An 18,073-nucleotide genomic window follows, 5' to 3' on the forward strand; every position below is an offset into this window, starting at 1 on the left:
AAAGGGGAATTCCTGGGTTGTCAGATGACAGGACAAATTACATATTAATATTATAATAGGTCTTATTTCGATTAATGCTTAAAATGAACACAACTATAAATAATTCAAAAATAATGCAAACTATTAACCAAAGATGATACCATTTGGATGTGTCTGATATGATGTGTCTACTATAGGTACCAACCTCTGCAGTAAGAACAATGGTGACTGTTCTCAGCTTTGCTTGCCAACTTCACCAACTACAAGAGCCTGCATGTGTACGGCTGGATATAGTCTGAAGAGTGGCCAACAGTCCTGTGAAGGCAAGATCTCATACAAACATCACTAATGTACAACATTTGCTTTCACATGACCACATTGTAACATTGTGTTTATGGCACTTCTGTATAAAGGCATGGGCTCGTTTTTGCTCTACTCTGTGCACGAGGGCATCCGTGGCATCCCTCTGGACCCGTCAGATAAATCTGATGCCCTGGTACCTGTGTCAGGCACCTCTCTTGCTGTGGGCATTGACTTCCATGCTGGTGAGTATGCAAATATCAGTCTGAAAATTGCTCTGAATGCAACTAACTTGAGGTGTTTTGTGCTTCTTTTGCCCTGTAGAGAATGACACCATCTACTGGGTTGACATGGGCCTTAGCACTATTAGCCGAGCCAAGAGAGACCAGACCTGGAGGGAGGACATAGTGACCAATGGCATTGGACGTGTGGAAGGCATCACCGTGGACTGGATTGCAGGTGTGCAAATGTGCAAACACACAAATTAAAAGCGCATTATATATTAATGCATCTAACACATTGTGTTGTTTTATATAAATAGGCAACATCTATTGGACTGATCAAGGCTTTGATGTGATTGAGGTGGCCAGACTCAACGGCTCCTTCCGCTATGTGGTCATCTCTCAGGGTCTGGACAAACCTCGTGCCATTGCTGTACATCCAGAGAAAGGGTGAGGGAATGTGTCTGTGTTTTAAGTGAAGATGGGGAATGTGTGCCTATGAACATGAGAAAACTGTGTATGATCTCATGATCTTAGACTCAAGTATTTGTGTGTACAGGTATCTGTTCTGGACGGAGTGGGGTCAGTATCCGCGTATTGAAAGATCTCGTCTGGACGGTTCTGAAAGAGTAGTTCTTGTCAATGTCAGCATCAGCTGGCCCAATGGCATCTCCATTGATTACAAGGTTTGTACATAAACACACTGTGCCTCTTTTGCAGAACAAGTTTATTTTGGGTTCTGGTACCAGATTTAATTGCTAATCAACTTTTAGAAGATGATTAGTTATTATTATTAAGATTTTAATGCTGTTTTTTAATCTTTCTGTTCATTAAAGAATCTATAAAAATATATCATGTTTTCCACAAAAATATCAAGCAGCTATTTCAACATAGTTTCTTGAGCATCAAATCAACATATTAGAACAATTTCTGATGGATCATGTGACACAGAAGACTGAAGTATTGGCTGCTGAAAATTCAGCTTTGCCATCACGGGAATAAATTACATTTGAAAATATATTGGCGTAAACAGTTATTTTAAACTGTAATAATAATATTTCACAATGGTACTTTTTTAAATGTATTTTTGAACAATTAAAAAAGAAAAATCTTAGCAACCCCAAACTATTGGATGGTAGTGTTTATTTAATTTAATTTGTATTTTAATTACATAAAAATATATTCTAGCAATGAAACCACAACAGTATGGTAAGAGTTATATAACTAATGTTTTACAATGTGTAGGAGAGCCTGCTGTATTGGTGTGATGCACGTACAGACAAAATTGAGCGCATAAATCTGGAGACTGGAGAAAACCGTGAGCTGGTGCTGTCTAGTAACAACATGGACATGTTTGCTGTTTCTGTGTTTGAGGACTACATCTACTGGAGTGACAGGTGCCAACACATTATTCCTTGACTATTGCTTATTATTACCCCTTTTTAACTGACCCCTTTTATTCATATTAATTTATGTTCTCAAAGGTTTTTATATCTTGCTATTGCAGTGGATTTTACAGGTAATGAGCTTTTTATCTTCTCCTGTTTCCAATAGGACGCATGCCAATGGCTCCATCAAGAGAGGAAACAAGGACAACGCCACAGACATGGTGTATCTGAGAACAGGCATTGGTGTACAGCTCAAAGACATTAAAGTCTTCAACCGTGCAAGACAGCAAGGTGTGTATCCTCCTGAAAAGCGCTCTAAAGAACTTTTTTTGACTATATAGCAGGGGTTTCCAATCATAAGGACCCTCCAGGGTTTTAGCCAACCAAGAGACCTTAGTATATAAAAAGTTGGATTTTAACAATAGCAACTGTGTTCATTTTAATATCTTAATATTGTTTGCAGGTACCAACATCTGTAAAGTGAACAATGGTGGTTGTGAACAGCTGTGTCTGTACCGGGGTAATGGCAATCGTACCTGCGCCTGCGCCCACGGCATGCTGGCAGAGGACGGCCACAGCTGCAGGGATTACGATGGCTACCTCCTCTACTCGGAGCGCACGATACTAAAGAGCATTCACCTATCGGATGAAACAAACCTCAATGCTCCCATTAAACCCTTTGAAGACCCAGAGCACATGAAGAACGTCATCGCCCTTACCTTTGACTACAGGGGTGGCGGTGGAAAGGGAGCCAACCGGATCTTCTACAGCGACATTCACTTTGGTAACATTCAGCATATCAGCGATGATGGCTCTGACCGCAAGACCATAGTGGAGAGTAAGTGCCCAATCTTTTCATTAATTTTTTTTATTGCTCTGTTTTGCGCACACCATCTGGATGTGGCTAACAGCAATACTAAGGGCCCTATTTTAACGATCTAAGCGCATGGTCATAACGTGCAATAAACCAATCAGAGTCTCATCTCCCATCCCCTTTAAAAGCCAGTTGCGCTCGCGCCATGGCAGGTTCGCTATTTACATGGCGGAATGTAATTTTTCATTTTTAAAAATGTTTGTGTGCTGCTGCGTGTCCCTGTGTGTGTAATAAGCAAAGTGTACGCGCGTTGTGCACCTGCCTATTGGCGAATATTACTAACGCACTCTTTAAATAACAAAGAAAAAATATTTCACCAGACTTTAGACCAGGTTTGAGTTGGTCTATGGCGCAGTCTATTTTCAGTTCCTCAAAATAGCAACGCGCCAACAATCCGCCTGAACACACCTCTTTTTTAGACCAGCACGCCCATGGGCGCAAATGCATTTGCTATTTAAACAAAGCGGCGCAGTACGGGAAAATAAGAACTGCATCGGGCTGAAATTATCAAAAACACTTGCGCCACATTGCGCCCGGGTGTATGATAGGGCCCCTAAGAGTGAGAAATTATATTGAAACCAAGTACTTGAAATAATAAATGCTATTTTAATTTGGAAAATACAGTCTTTATTCAGCAACAATGCATTTGATCAGAAGTGACAGTAAAGACTTACACTGTTATAAAAGATTTCTATTTCAAATACGTGCTGTTCTTTTGAACTTTCTATTCATCAAAAATCCCTGAAAATAGTTTCATGGTTTCCACAAAAATATTAAGCAGCACAACTGTTTTCAACATTGATATGTTTCTTGAGCAGCAAATCAACATATTAGAATGTTTTCTGAATGATCATGTGACATTGAAAACCTGAAATAATGCTGAAAATTGAGCTTTGCCATCACAGGAATAAATTACATTTTAAAATATTACAATAGAAAACACATTTTCACAATATTTTTACTGTATTTTTGATAAAATAAATGCAGCCTCAGTGTGCATAAGAGACTTGTTTCAAAACCTTCTTTTCAGAAAAATTCTTCCAAATCTTACCAAACCAAAACTTTGGAAAGGGAATATATAGTATATATGTATATTTATGCACATGGTCATTAATCAGAAATATTTGCAATTGGATAATCAGAATCAAGTATTTCAGAGTGATGTGTAATAAATATGTACATAATTACGTACCAAAAACGATTAGTGAACATCTTTTTTTTTTTTTTTTATGTCATTCATTTTAGATGGTTAGACAGATGCCAGTGGAGGCTGAAAATGTTTATCAGCTCCTATAGTAGCATGAAGTAGTAAGAACACAAGTAACATTTAGTAACAATGCAAGCATTGAAAAAAACAATACACCAAAAGCAAAACCCTTCATTCAAAGTTTGTGTTGCTTTTGTTGTAGACAGTTTCTTCCTGATATGCCATATAATGAGTCAGTAAAGAAAGCAATTTCATCAGTGGTTTCAAATATATTAAAAGTCTGACATGGACATTTCTAGTCTCTAAAGTACATTTCTTAACAATATATGATATAGTTTGATGTTCACATAAAGATCTGTTATTACATAATATCATCGAAGTCTTCACAGGTAATTCAGGCTCTATATCTGGCAGAACAAATCAATGTAGTTCAAACACATTACAGCAGAAACACATTAAATGCTTCTGCATGGTCCGGGACTTTATCCTCATGGTTGGGGAGGGGTGTCCAGCTCCACAGGGTTAAAGGGCTCCACTATGGTGCTTCCTGGACACATAACGCACCTGCAACCTTTGCAGCACACCCGTCCCAATGTCAGCAGCTCTCGACGAAATTTGTTTGACATGAAAGCATAGAGTAGCGGATTGGCTACAGCCGAGGAGCTCGCTAACAGCCGGGCGATGATGGCGAAGTTGAGATGATGTGCGTGTATATTGCTATTATTGGTAGCGATGAGCAAGAACATGAGGATGTAGGATGGCAACCAGCAGATGGTGAAGACTAACACCAACAGGATCGACGTCTTGGTCACCTGGTTCTGGTAGCGCTCCAGTTGCGGCGCGGTACCTTGCAGTCGCGTCCTTCGCAGGAAGCTGTAGAGTTTGGTGTACATGACGACGATGATGATCAGAGGGAAAGCAAAGCTGAACAGGAACAGAATGGTACTGTAGACCAACTGGCTGAGGTCTGATAGAAACGCAAAACAGAGGATGGGCGCAGTCCTCAATTGGCGGAAAGCGAACTGAGGTGCTGCAAGAGCCACGGCCGGCACCCACATGAGAATCACAGTAACCCGCAGCCAGCGCCGCATTCTGAAACGATACGTCCAAGTGGAGTGCACCACAATCAGGTAGCGCGTTACCGCTAATGCAGCTAGAGTGAATACGCTCGCCGAGTTACAGGCCACTCCCAGGAAACTGATGACTTTGCATAGGATGCTGCTGAAGGGCCAGTAGCCCAGTGCTATAGCGGCAGTGTGGAAGGGCAGGCAAATGAGCAGCAGTAGATCCGAAGCACTTAAGGCTAAAAGTAACGTATCTGTCCCTTGAAGAGACTGGAGTCCATTTTTCCTCCTCCGTCCGGTCAGGACGTAGATGACCAGCGAGTGTCCCACCAGCCCGATCAGCATGACTATTGCATCCATAGTGGGAGCTAAGACCCGTGTTAGTTCCCAGCTCAGACTCCCATAATCATGGCTAATATTCATACTGAACACACTGAAGAGCAATTTACTGAAGTGTGGAATGGCATACGTTCAAACTCCAGATGAAGATCGCCGTCTGCTTCAGGCTAATAATTAGCCCTTTTGTGAGTTAATAACTTCCTCACATGGCAAAGCATCATTGGGGTGTTTACTCCAAGAGATAAAGGCAGTCTCTGCTGGGGTGGTTGTTAGTGTTTAGCATTAGCATTTAGCAATATATCCTCCTAGGAAGTTGAGAATTCATGTCAACACTTTTTTTTCTGGTACGTAGAGGACATTTAAAAAATAAATAAATATAAATTAATTAATTATAAATAAATAAAATATTATATATACACTTTATAATTAAGTTTGCCACACACAGATTGTGTATGAAAGGTAATACAGCTGGGTCACTGCCCAGTCAGTTATCATTAGGCTTCATAATTTAACATTTAGTAATATAGAACAAATCAAGTGAGCTTTTGTAATAACCAATCAAATATCCAGGGACTACAATGCTAATTTCTATCATCAAAATTTTTGAAATCAAATGTTCTTTAAAAAAGTGAATAAATAGTCAGTATATAATATAATATGATATAATATAATACAATATAATATAATAGATTCAAGTAGAATCCAGTATAAGTTGGTATATTATATTATATTATATCATTATGAACCTATTGGATTTGTATGCTGGCAACATTTTTCAGCTTTCGAGTCAGCGTTATTTTAATATTATGTATATACTATTTAGTTGTTATTCATATTTTGAATTAGCTTTTGTTTTTATATTTTCGCTTTTTATTTTATATTCATTTTAGTAAATTTACTTTTTAATTTGACCTTTATTTCAGATTTAGTAATTTTGTACTTCAACTCAACTCAAATTTATTTTATTTCAGTTAGTTGTCAAGGCAACATTTAGCAAAATGAGTAATTTATTTCAGGTGTATTTTAATTAACAGACATTATTTAAATTAACAGAAACAATTTGTATTAATTTTAGTTAATAACAACAAGGTTTCGAATGCAGCCAAAGACTTCCAGCATTACCATAAACATTTGTGTTTCATCATTTGTAATGTGAAAACAGTTCCTTTCACATGTGATCACTATTAAACTTCATCTCGTATTTGAAATTATGGAAGGTGCTTACCTTACGGCCATCCATGATTGCTGTTTGCTTGTATTGATTGAGTGAAACCAGGCAACCCTGCAAAACGTGATTCCCTGCATCTGTCAATGGCCGTTACATTACGAACTGTCGATTCTACTTGAATCTAAGTGCCCAATGCAACTTTCCTCTTATGATCAATTAAATGACTTCAGATTCATTCCAAGTCCTTTAGCTTGGCTGTTCCAGAACTTTGTCCTTCTGCTGCAAGGAAAGCAAGACGACTCTCCTCGGTCTGTCCTAATGTGAGATTTCTCTCGCAGAGGTGGAGAAGTAGTAGGAGGAACGACTAACACCAAACACCATAACGATCCTCCTGACCTCCAAGTTTAAAGTACAATGGGTGGTTGTTCAGGTATCATCATCTAATACATCGATTGTCAGGTTTACTGGCCTTTTCCTAGAACAACGTCTTTTCTGTGATGATGACGTCTCATCTGTTGGCTGTGGCTGTTATGCAAGTATCTTATTCTTCCTTTGGCCTAAAGACTGATGTGTTTTACAGGATCATTATTGGTTTTTAGCAAAAGTAAACAGCTTGGTTGAGTGTCCTTCCTGTTTTATGGTGGAGCAATCACTGTCGTAAAGCAGCCATTGGTGTGATGCAGATAGATGCAGCGAAGCCCCTCATGGGCTCATAAATTTTGTGGAGGGCGACTATTATTCAGTGTGACTAAGACTCATTGGGACTCTTTCAACGGTGCTGACTGAAGCGCATTGCTCCACATTGCTTCTCACCCCAGCGTTGTGTCTGAGACTCTTCCAGCAGTCCTCTCTTTGTGAAAGAACTAGTCACCGTGGTTAAAGAGATTCACCGAGGTAGGGGTCTTGTATGCACAGGCACCCATCCATGAAATGACCGGATGACACTAAGCCACTAAACACACACATGCACCAGCAACAACGGCTATCTCACAGCACGCTGAAACCAACATGCATACGTATCATGGGATTAAACTGTTCACTGGGACAGGATAAGGAGTTTAAAAAGAGATGTTTTGGACTTGCCCTGTGTTAATCATAGAATTGGTTTACTCTATGAAGCTTAGATGACATTAATCCAGTTTGAAGTTGTTGCCATCCTTTCCAAGAAGTTCAGATGCCTCGTTTTTTGTTTCATTTTTAGCTATAGTGTGCAGTAGAGTTAGTTTGTTCAAAATAAATACAGTGTGTCTGAGCACAGAATTATAATGAAGAAAAACAGATTGGATGCAGTAGAGTTGTTCTTGGATCAGAAACAAGCAGTCAGAGCAGGATTCTCTATATACTTCCTCAGTTTAAGACCATTTTTCTTCTTTTCATTTGAACAGGTGTAGGATCAATTGAAGGTTTGGCTTATCACCGGGGTTGGGACACACTTTACTGGACCAGCTACACCACCTCCACCATCACACGGCACACTGTGGACCAGAGTCGCACTGGAGCTTTTGACAGAGACACTGTGGTCACTATGTCCGGGGATGACCACCCCAGAGCCTTTGTTCTGGATGAATGCCAAGAGTATGAACATTGTATATCAAATTTGCCATGATGCAATGCTGTGTTTTGATTATTCTCCTGGGCCTACAATCCCAAGAGTTTGAATCATATTCAGTATGAACTACTACCCTACCAAATACCGAAAACATTTTTGTTTTCACCGCCAAATTTATATATAATTTTTTTTAACAATTTTATTTAAATACCTATATCACAAATCTTAATTTTAGCTTTAACTGCCAAAGTGATGTTCTTATAATTAATGATTATGATAATTAATTCATAATTTTATTATAAAACAAATCCCAAAAATAGGCATTTTTGTGATGCTCACATAATTCATTGTAATAATTGATTTATAATTTTATTTAATCATTTATTTTTTGCAATAATTTATTTTGTTTTATTTATTAAAAAATTTATAATTATTGAATACTTCAATAATCTATTTATTTAATAATATTAAATAAAGATATTTAATAATATTATTAAATTATTCATATTAAATTACTCTGTTGTGTACTTTGGGTTTTTTTTGTTTTTTTTTGCTTTTTTTTTTAATCTTGTGTTGCATTTGTTGTAAGTAGACCTCACATGCCAGTTTCTGTTTTTAAATTCCATTTTGTGTGCTATTTCTTTCAGCTTGATGTTCTGGACTAACTGGAATGAACAGACTCCAAGTATCATGCGAGCGTCTCTTTCTGGAGCGAATGTCCTTGTGATCATCGGCAGTAACATCCGCACCCCGAACGGCCTGGCCATCGACCACCGGGCTGAGAAAATCTATTTCTCAGACGCCACATTTGACAAGATTGAGCGATGCGAGTATGATGGCAGTCGACGCTTCGTGAGTTCCTCTCTATTTATGTCTTACTTTTTCTGTTTGTTCATGGGAAAGGAAGAGTTCTTGACTGTTGCGTGGTAGATCATGACTCTAAAAGCGCAAAGTTCATGAGCTTGATTCTTAGAGTACACACACTACTGACATCTTGTACACCTTGAATTTCTTTGCAAAATGAATGAATGTAAATCGTACCTGTGATTAGGTGGTGCTCAAGAACGAGCCAGTGCATCCTTTCGGTTTGGCGGTGTATGGTGACTATATCTTCTGGACAGACTGGGTGCGCAGAGCTGTGCTCAGAGCTAATAAATACGGCACAGATATGAAAGTCCTACGTGCCGACATTCCTCAACAGCCAATGGGCATCATTGCTGTGGCCAAAGACACCAATAGCTGTAAGTTTTGTACTGAAGACTGACTTATCCATGTGTTATAAGAAAAGAGTTACGGTTTAAATATTTTTTCAGCATGCCAATATTAGAAATAGTATTATTTGCACAAGGTTATTATAGTGTACAGAAGCTAAAACCATAAAATATTGTATTACCTAAATGTTATCTGAAAATAAAATAAGATATATTTGATTTCAGCTAGTTGACAAGGCAACATTTTTCATTTTTAAGGTATTAAAATAACTAAATTTAAACTCAAATAAAATAAAAAATACGTATTTCACAACAAAAACTAATAAAAATGTCAAAATAGTAAAACTTTGAAATGAAAACAGAAAATGAAATTTCTATTACATTTAAATTCTAATTCAAAAAACTATAATAGTATCTCAGTGATACTACAGTAACACTGCTCTGAAATGGCTTAAAAGGGTAAATATTAATCTATTTATTTATTTATATACTTATTCGTTTACACTAGCACACAAAATTGATAAAACTGACACAATTGATTTTTAACTAATTATGAAAATGAATGGAACTGATGATGATTTTACGTATTACCCAGCCCCAAAATTCATTTGAAATTGGTCATTTGTGTCTGTAGGTGAATTTTCTCCATGTCTCATCAATAATGGAGGCTGTCAGGACCTGTGTCTGCTCACGTCAGAAGGACGAGTCAACTGCAGCTGCCGTGGAGAGCGCAAACTACTGGGAGACAACACCTGTGTTGGTGAGAGAGACAAACAGGAAGCTAGTGTCTAAAATATAAGCCTGTCCTGTTCTGAGCATGCTCCATTAGTTTCCTCTGAAAAGTGCAGCATAAAATGAAAGCATATCTCTCTGTCTCCCAGCGGAGAACACAACCTGCAACAGCGTGGATGAGTTTGAATGTGGAAACGGCGACTGTATCGAGTACAGCCTGACTTGTGACAGTCTCGGCCACTGCAAGGACAAGTCTGATGAGAAGCAGTCCTACTGCGGTAAGCATGACACAGCTTCTCGTTCATTGCTTTGTAGTTTTCAGAAGCATTTCCAAATTAGAAAGCTTGATATTTGAAGTTTTACATATTAAAGGGGTCATATGATGCTTTTTTAAAGATCATTATTTTGTGTATTTGGTGTAACAGAATATGTTGACATGCTTTAATGTTCAAAAAACACATTATTTTTCAAATACTGTACATTATTCTAGGTCCTCTATGCCCCGCCTCTCTCAAACGCTTCGTTTTCTACAAAGCCCCCTCCTTGATCTTATCTATGCACAATCAGCTTGTAACACTCTAAAGAGAAAGGAAAACTTGAAATCGCATCATATGACCCCTTTAACTCTCTCTTTTTGTTTTTTTTATTTGTTTGCAGCGAACCGCATGTGTAAGAAGGGCTACCGGCGCTGCATTAACGGACGATGTATCAAACACAGCTCCTGGTGTGACGGCACTGATGACTGTGGAGACGGTTCAGATGAGCTGCCATGCAACAGTAAGCAAGGGGGAGTGTGATTGTCTGAAATAAATGGAGATTAAGGAAAATACAAACCTGAAATATTTTTTTTGAGTGGTTGACTAGAAAAAGTGCAGCTGTAATAGTTCCTCACTGTATCCATCTCTGTTTACTTCAGTGACTCTGTGCAGTGCTGCTGAGTTCCAGTGCAAAGACGGTTCCTGCATCACTAACTCTAGTCGCTGTAATCAGGTGGTGGACTGTGAGGACGCCAGTGATGAGATGAACTGCAGTAAGTATTAATCTGGTCTGGTAACCAAAACAAAAGGTTGCAGGTTTTAACATATTTACATATTCTCTCGAACGGATACAATCTTTCGGTACATTCTCTTTCAGGCCCCACTGACTGCTCCAGTTACTATCTGCTTGGAGTGAAGGGCGAGACCTTTGAGCAATGTGAGTTCACTACACTCTGCTACGCCCCCTCCTGGCGCTGTGATGGCTCCAATGACTGCGGAGACTTCTCAGATGAAAGAAACTGTCCCGGTCAGACTCTTCACACATCAGCATGCACTGACACACCCCCTCATTCTCACAGCAGATATAATATGTGTGATATTGCATAATGAAATTGACCTTTCACTTTCTTTCCCACAGAGAAAAGGAAGCATAATTGTCCGGTGAACTTCTTTGCGTGTCCGAGCGGCCGCTGTATTCCCATGAGCTGGACCTGTGACAAAGAGAACGACTGTGAGAATGGAGCGGATGAGTCTCACTGTGGTTAGTGAACATCTCTCAGACTTTTCACAAGATTCATTTACATTTTTCTGTTCTTTTTTTTTTTTCTTTTAAGATTTTATGGCAAATCAGTTTCAAATTTGTCTTAATACTTCATCTTTGATGTACTTCATGTTTTCAAGGTGCAAATAAAGCAATTGTATTGTGTTATTTTTAATAAAAATTTTCAGGGCCATTTTTGCCTTCACAAGAACACCCTTTCCATTGATTATTATTATTATTGTTATTATTATTATTATTAATGGAACTGATTTTTTGTGGCTTTTTTGTCTTCATGTGAAATTTTTTTAATAGTAATATTATTAACAATAATAATATATATTTTTATATGTATTAATATGCATTTATTTTTAGTTTTATGTTATTTGACACAATTCTGGTTAATTTCTGACCCTGACCACAGTTACACCTAATAATTAAGTTATTATCATATTTAGATTCTTTGACAATAAGTTTGTTTACTCTTGTTTTCTCAGATAAGTTCTGTGCATCAAATCAGTTTGAGTGTGGGAACCATCGCTGTATCTCCAAATCCTGGGTGTGTGACGGCGCTGATGACTGTGGAGACGGCACTGATGAGGACAGCAAATGCAGTGAGTCACATTATAACTTACATCAACAAACAAAGCTCTGACCCTAAATAAAGTGGGTTTATCCTCACTGCAAGTGAACCCATATTTAATGCGTTCTGGGTCGTACTTTTACCTTTGTTCATGGTTTTTGAGGATGTCACGCAATCTGTCCATGTTAGCATCTGTTTAATTTGGCGAGTTGCCAACGGAAGAATTTGCGCCACCGTTGAGTTTGTTTGGATGCACCGCATTTGACGTCAACAGAACAATGGTAGTGTTTTGGCCCTTTTAAAAGCTGTTTAGCTGATCTTACTATGCATGATTATATGGTTGGTTGCATATTATTATTTACATTATGCATTGTTTTATCCTCATATCTGTGACCGTGTAATTTCAAAACAACTGAGAACCTCTATGCTATTTAAAGGGATAGTTCAACCAAAAAATGAAAATTGCCATCATTTGCTTACGTCAAGTTTTTCCAAACCTGTATCAGTTTTTTTTCTTCTGTTGAGCACAAATGAAGATATTTTGAAGAATTTTGGTAACCAAACAGTTGATAGTAGCCATTGGAAAAAATACTATGGAAGTCAGTGGCTACCATCAACTGTTTGCTTACCAACATAAAATTTTTGTCTTTATATTAGCCTTGATGAATCTCAGTGTCAATCTAGTTAAGGCTGGATGATAGAATGTGTAAGTGACACTGAGTTTATGTATCTCTTTCAGAGACAAAGACTTGCAGTCCAGAGGCATTCCAGTGTCCTGGCTCTCACATGTGTATTTCTCAGCGCTGGAAGTGTGACGGGGACAAGGACTGTCCTGATGGTGCAGATGAGGGCATTAAGGCTGGTTGTGGTGAGTTGCAAGAGGAATTACTTATTTTGTGCCATGGAAATCCTTGGAAGAAACTGTTGCAACTATTTCTGCATAGTTTCTTTATTTAATCACTCTCTTTATTTCTTACTATTTTTTTTGCATGTATTTCTTTATTCTCTCTCTCTTTCTCTCTCTCTCTCTCTCTCTCTCTCTCAAGTGTTCAATAAGACCTGTGATGACTCGGAGTTCCAGTGTCAGAATTATCAGTGTATTCCCAAAAACTTCATGTGTGATCATGACATTGACTGCCGCGATGGTTCTGATGAATCGCCCGAGTGTGGTAAGCATGTGGTGTCCATTTTATTGTTGCATCTTTTAGTGTTATTTATTATTATTAGTCACACAGACCCACACAGTGAATCATACTTTAAGTCAGATGTTGTCTTTCCTGTCATAATGTAGAATATCCCACATGCGGACCAAATGATTTCCGCTGTGCTAATGGCCAGTGCCTGAAGCAGAAGAACTGGGAGTGTGATGGAGAGTTTGACTGTAGAGACCAATCAGATGAAGCTCCCAAAAACCCACTTTGCACAGACTCCGGTGAGTATGGTAACCTTAAAGGACAAAGTGAAAAAAAAAAAAAACTCTTCTGAAGGCTGTTGCCACATTATTTACTTTTCTACTGGCTGTAACAAAGATTAAATTAAACATATTTTTAATAAAACAAGTACAATTTAAATATATATTTTTAAAAAATACAACAAAGATACATAACTTTAAGCTATTTTAAATATTTTTTGCCACTCTTCATCATAAATTGTCCATATACCAATACCTTTTCTGTCACTATTTCTCTTTTTACGCCTTTAATCATAATATGATCTTGTCTTTGAATGCAAACGAAATTGAAAAGCGCAGAGTTATATTGCAGTCGTGTGTCTAACAATAAAAACTTTTGGTAATAAACAGGCTCTTGTGGGTTCTTGGAAGTGTGCCAGGTGTGTAATGTAGGGTTTAAAGGAGCTTAATTCTGTTCAATTCACTGCTTCATTAGAGCCACAACTTCCTGTGGCAGTATTAATTCTGGATCGCTGACTGGGTTGGAGTGACTTTATGAATATCTGGTTATGGATGACCTCTTACGGCGTTAATTATACTTTTTAAAATCTATTACACCAAGTACAAAAGTTCCAAAAGAACCACGGTGTTCTTTGAAGTTCTTTGGAGTTCCATGTAAATGCAAATATTATGGTACATAACTATGATATTGTTCCTCTACCATTATATAGTGCTATAATATTACCAATTAACTCATAATACACTGATATTCATTGGACCCAGAACAGAAATGTGATAGGTTGTTGTTTTGTTTTTATCCATAGAGAGGCGCTGTAATGACACTGCCTTCCTGTGCACCAATGGCAAGTGTGTGAACGAGACATTGCTGTGTGACGGTCAGAATGACTGTGGCGACGGCTCTGACGAGAACAACTGCTTCATCAATGAATGTCTCAACAGTAAGCTGAGCGGCTGTTCACAGCTCTGTGAAGATCTCAAGATCGGCTTCAAGGTACGTTTATACTTTTCCTTATTTGCACGTAATACTTATGCAAATTAATTACTTGGATATATAACAGTGAATACATGACATGTCTCTTGCACGGCCCCTGCAGTGCCGCTGTCATCCAGGTTTCCGTCTGAAGCAAGATGGGAAGACGTGTGTGGATGTGGACGAGTGCACCACCACTTACCCCTGTGCCCAGCGTTGCATCAACACGCATGGTAGCTTCCACTGTCTCTGTGTCGAAGGCTTTGTGCCTCGTCCCGACGACCCCACCAGCTGCAAATCAACATCTGGTGAGCCCTCTCCCCTTGTTCTATTATGTTCTAGGTTACTCTTTCTCAAAGTAAAAAGTATACAGTACAGAATGTCATATAAAAATGGCATTGTAAGTTAAAATGTTTAAAGTTGTTGAGTATCTGTTTCAAAGTCTGCTTTACTATAAGAGTGTTGCTTATATTTCAGATGAGGAACCTTTCCTTATCTTTGCCAACCGCTACTACCTGCGAAAACTCAACTTGGATGGATCTAACTACACATTGATTAAACAGGTGAGGTGGCTATCAGCCTAAAGAAGTTATTTGTAGACTATTGTAATTTTCTAATGTTGCTAATTGTCTGTTACTATTTTGTGTGCTGATTTTGTATGTGTTAACAGGGGCTCAATAACGCAGTGGCTCTGGACTATCATTACGCGGAGCAGATGATCTACTGGACTGACGTGACAACACAAGGAAGCATGATCCGTCGCATGAACATCAACGGCAGTAACGTGCAGGTCTGATGATTCCCTCACGTTTAAAAATATAATTCTACCTCTGATAAAATTCATTACCTATACCATCTTGTTCTGATTGGCCATGTTTGATTGGCTGTTGGATAGGTGTTGCACAGAACCTCTCTGAGTAACCCTGATGGTCTGGCTGTGGACTGGGTCGGGGGGAACCTGTACTGGTGTGATAAGGGCCGAGACACAATTGAGGTTTCCAGGCTGAACGGAGCTTACAGAAGTGTGCTGGTTAACAGCGGCCTGCGAGAGCCCAGAGCCGTGGCTCTGGATGTGAGGAATGGGTGAGAGTCTAAAATCATTTCCCTAACAGTTCCTGATTTTACGTCATGTATTATATAAGCTAGTCTGACTATCCCAGTAATTGCTCGTTTATTTTCTAGGGCTGTGAGTCTATTAGAATTGTGATCAAATTCCATGATATTCTGAGTAACTAATCAAATTATTTGAAATTGCATGTCAGTATTTTCCTAGAAAATCCTTCAAAGATAATTTGAGTCAGATGAGTGCATTACAAATTTAGCATTTTTTTACACACACACACACACACAAAAAAAATATATATTTAATTTTATATAAAATATTTAATTTAATTTAGGTAAATTAATGTTCTAAATGTAAATAAAATATTTATAAAATACCCTAGTATTTTCTCTTAAAGGATCTATGTGAATATGTTGTTGTTTTAAATAATTAATTTATACTTGACACGTTATGAGCTTGTTTGACTTTGGTGGTTTATTATTTCCAGGTATCTGTATTGGTCAGACTGGGGTGATGTGCCACATATTGGCCGCATCGGCATGGACGGCACAGATCGCCACATCATCATTCAAGATAAGATCACATGGCCGAACGGCTTGACGCTAGATTTTATTAATGACCGCATCTACTGGGCAGACGCTCGTGAAGACTACATTGCTTTTTCCAGCCTGGATGGATCCAACAGACACATTGGTGAATGCAAACACACACACACACACACACACACACACTGCTTATGAGGTCATTTTTCTTCAGGCAATTAGTTTAGACAAAGGAGTGACCCAGCCTTCATGTCGCCAATAAATGACATCATAGACTGTCTGTATTATGTAATATTACAGTCGATCTATTGTTTTTGAGACTGGTATGTGCAAAAGACAGGCAGTGAGGAGGAGGTTTATTTCCATATGAATTCCTAATATTCAGAAAGCTTACACAAGAACATGCTAGATCTGTCCTAGATTGAAAGGGTTCGACTTTGAAACCTCACAGTTTCTTTGTGCTGCTAAAGTCAGGAGATGCCAGGAAATCAATATTATCTTATAAACATAATGTAATAAGATTCATGCAAACTTCTACAACAGTTAATCAAGCAAGTGGACCTGTTTTTTGGTCTATTGGAAGCCAAATATGGGCAAATATCAAGTTGAAACATCTTGTCTGCCTTTCTTTCTTTTTCTCTCTCTCTCTCTCTCGCTTTCTAAAGTTCTGTAATATAATATACGATCTGTTTTTTATTCATATATATATATATACATAAATATATTTAATATATAAGCAACATATTTTTCTTAAATATATACTTGCATGTGTTTGTATTTATATATACATAATAAATATACACAGTACACATACATATATTATGTAAACAAAAACTTTTATTTTGGATGCGATTAATCGTTTGACAGCACTAATATATATATTCAATTATTTTTAAGATAATATTTAAGAATATTTCAGTTTTATAATTAAAATAAAAAGGTAACTAAACAAAAAATTGTTGGCTTGGCAATTAACTGAAATCTGTTTAATATGAAGTACTAAAATTAGTATTTTCATGTCATGAAAATAGCCTAAAAATATTGGTTAATATGTTTGGTCTGTCACTTATTCTTAATTTATATGAAGTTGTTTTTTTTTTGTTTTTTTGCTAATGTAATCAAGGCCATGAAGATGGGAAGATTGATATTAACCAATGATACTATAAACTGCTTTTCATAATCCATTCAGATCTGAAGGATAAAATACAGTTTCACCCTTATTTCAATATTCTGTTTCTTGCTTTATTAAATATGGGTCTTGTGTTCTCTTCCCCACAGTGCTGAATCAAGACATCCCTCATATCTTTGCCATGACTCTATTTGAGGAGTACATCTACTGGACCGACTGGGAGACCAAGTCCATTAACAGAGCTCACAAAACCCTGGGCACCAACAAGACCATGTTGATCAGCACCCTGCACAGACCCATGGACATACACATCTATCATCCCTCCAGACAACCTGAGGGTGAGAAGATGCACACATGCTGTGTATAGAAATGTTCCTGCGGTGTTTGATGTGCTTTCTGAGCTTTCTCCTCTCTGATGCTCTTGTAATTGCAGTGTCAGATCACCCGTGTCAGGTGGATAATGGTGGCTGCAGTAACCTGTGTTTGCTCTCACCTGGAGGAGGCTACAAGTGTGCCTGTCCCACCAACTTCTATCTGGCTGCTGATGGAAAACAGTGCTTGTCCAACTGTACAGCCAGTCAGGTGTGTGTTATTTTGCCACAAATAAGCAAACATTTTCTCGAAATGCAGAATGCCAGCACATTTTACTTGTAATATTCATTTTTCTTAATGGTGGTTCTTATTTGATTCGCATTATAAAGGTACTGAAAGTGCTAACACATTAACAAGTGTTTCAACATTATGTCCGTGTTTATTGTGCTGCCATCAATTTATGATGATTTTAAATAAGAAAAAGAATGTTGTAGTATTTCTTTATTTCTTAACTAA

General features: G+C 38.0%; 1 protein-coding gene across 1 annotated transcript in view; it reads left to right on the forward strand.

The window, feature by feature from the left end:
• The window catches only part of LOC107737663 (low-density lipoprotein receptor-related protein 1-like), a 130,317-nt gene that overhangs the window by 94,671 nt on the left and 17,573 nt on the right, over positions 1-18,073 (forward strand). Inside the window, exons 32-60 of the mRNA XM_016549255.1 lie at positions 177-302; positions 393-524; positions 604-738; positions 821-950; positions 1,060-1,186; positions 1,746-1,897; positions 2,055-2,179; positions 2,352-2,726; positions 7,926-8,115; positions 8,737-8,941; positions 9,141-9,330; positions 9,935-10,060; positions 10,182-10,310; positions 10,690-10,809; positions 10,949-11,062; positions 11,167-11,316; positions 11,428-11,550; positions 12,045-12,161; positions 12,870-12,998; positions 13,177-13,299; positions 13,422-13,562; positions 14,345-14,532; positions 14,636-14,819; positions 14,989-15,074; positions 15,182-15,301; positions 15,407-15,594; positions 16,062-16,267; positions 17,395-17,583; positions 17,679-17,827. Coding sequence (XP_016404741.1) covers positions 177-302; positions 393-524; positions 604-738; positions 821-950; positions 1,060-1,186; positions 1,746-1,897; positions 2,055-2,179; positions 2,352-2,726; positions 7,926-8,115; positions 8,737-8,941; positions 9,141-9,330; positions 9,935-10,060; positions 10,182-10,310; positions 10,690-10,809; positions 10,949-11,062; positions 11,167-11,316; positions 11,428-11,550; positions 12,045-12,161; positions 12,870-12,998; positions 13,177-13,299; positions 13,422-13,562; positions 14,345-14,532; positions 14,636-14,819; positions 14,989-15,074; positions 15,182-15,301; positions 15,407-15,594; positions 16,062-16,267; positions 17,395-17,583; positions 17,679-17,827 — 4,469 coding nt within the window. The remainder of the gene's footprint in view (positions 1-176; positions 303-392; positions 525-603; positions 739-820; positions 951-1,059; positions 1,187-1,745; positions 1,898-2,054; positions 2,180-2,351; positions 2,727-7,925; positions 8,116-8,736; positions 8,942-9,140; positions 9,331-9,934; positions 10,061-10,181; positions 10,311-10,689; positions 10,810-10,948; positions 11,063-11,166; positions 11,317-11,427; positions 11,551-12,044; positions 12,162-12,869; positions 12,999-13,176; positions 13,300-13,421; positions 13,563-14,344; positions 14,533-14,635; positions 14,820-14,988; positions 15,075-15,181; positions 15,302-15,406; positions 15,595-16,061; positions 16,268-17,394; positions 17,584-17,678; positions 17,828-18,073) is intronic.

Source organism: Sinocyclocheilus rhinocerous, unplaced genomic scaffold (assembly GCF_001515625.1).
Source record: "Sinocyclocheilus rhinocerous isolate Xijiao unplaced genomic scaffold, SAMN03320098_v1.1 scaffold72, whole genome shotgun sequence".
NCBI lineage: Eukaryota > Metazoa > Chordata > Actinopteri > Cypriniformes > Cyprinidae > Sinocyclocheilus > Sinocyclocheilus rhinocerous.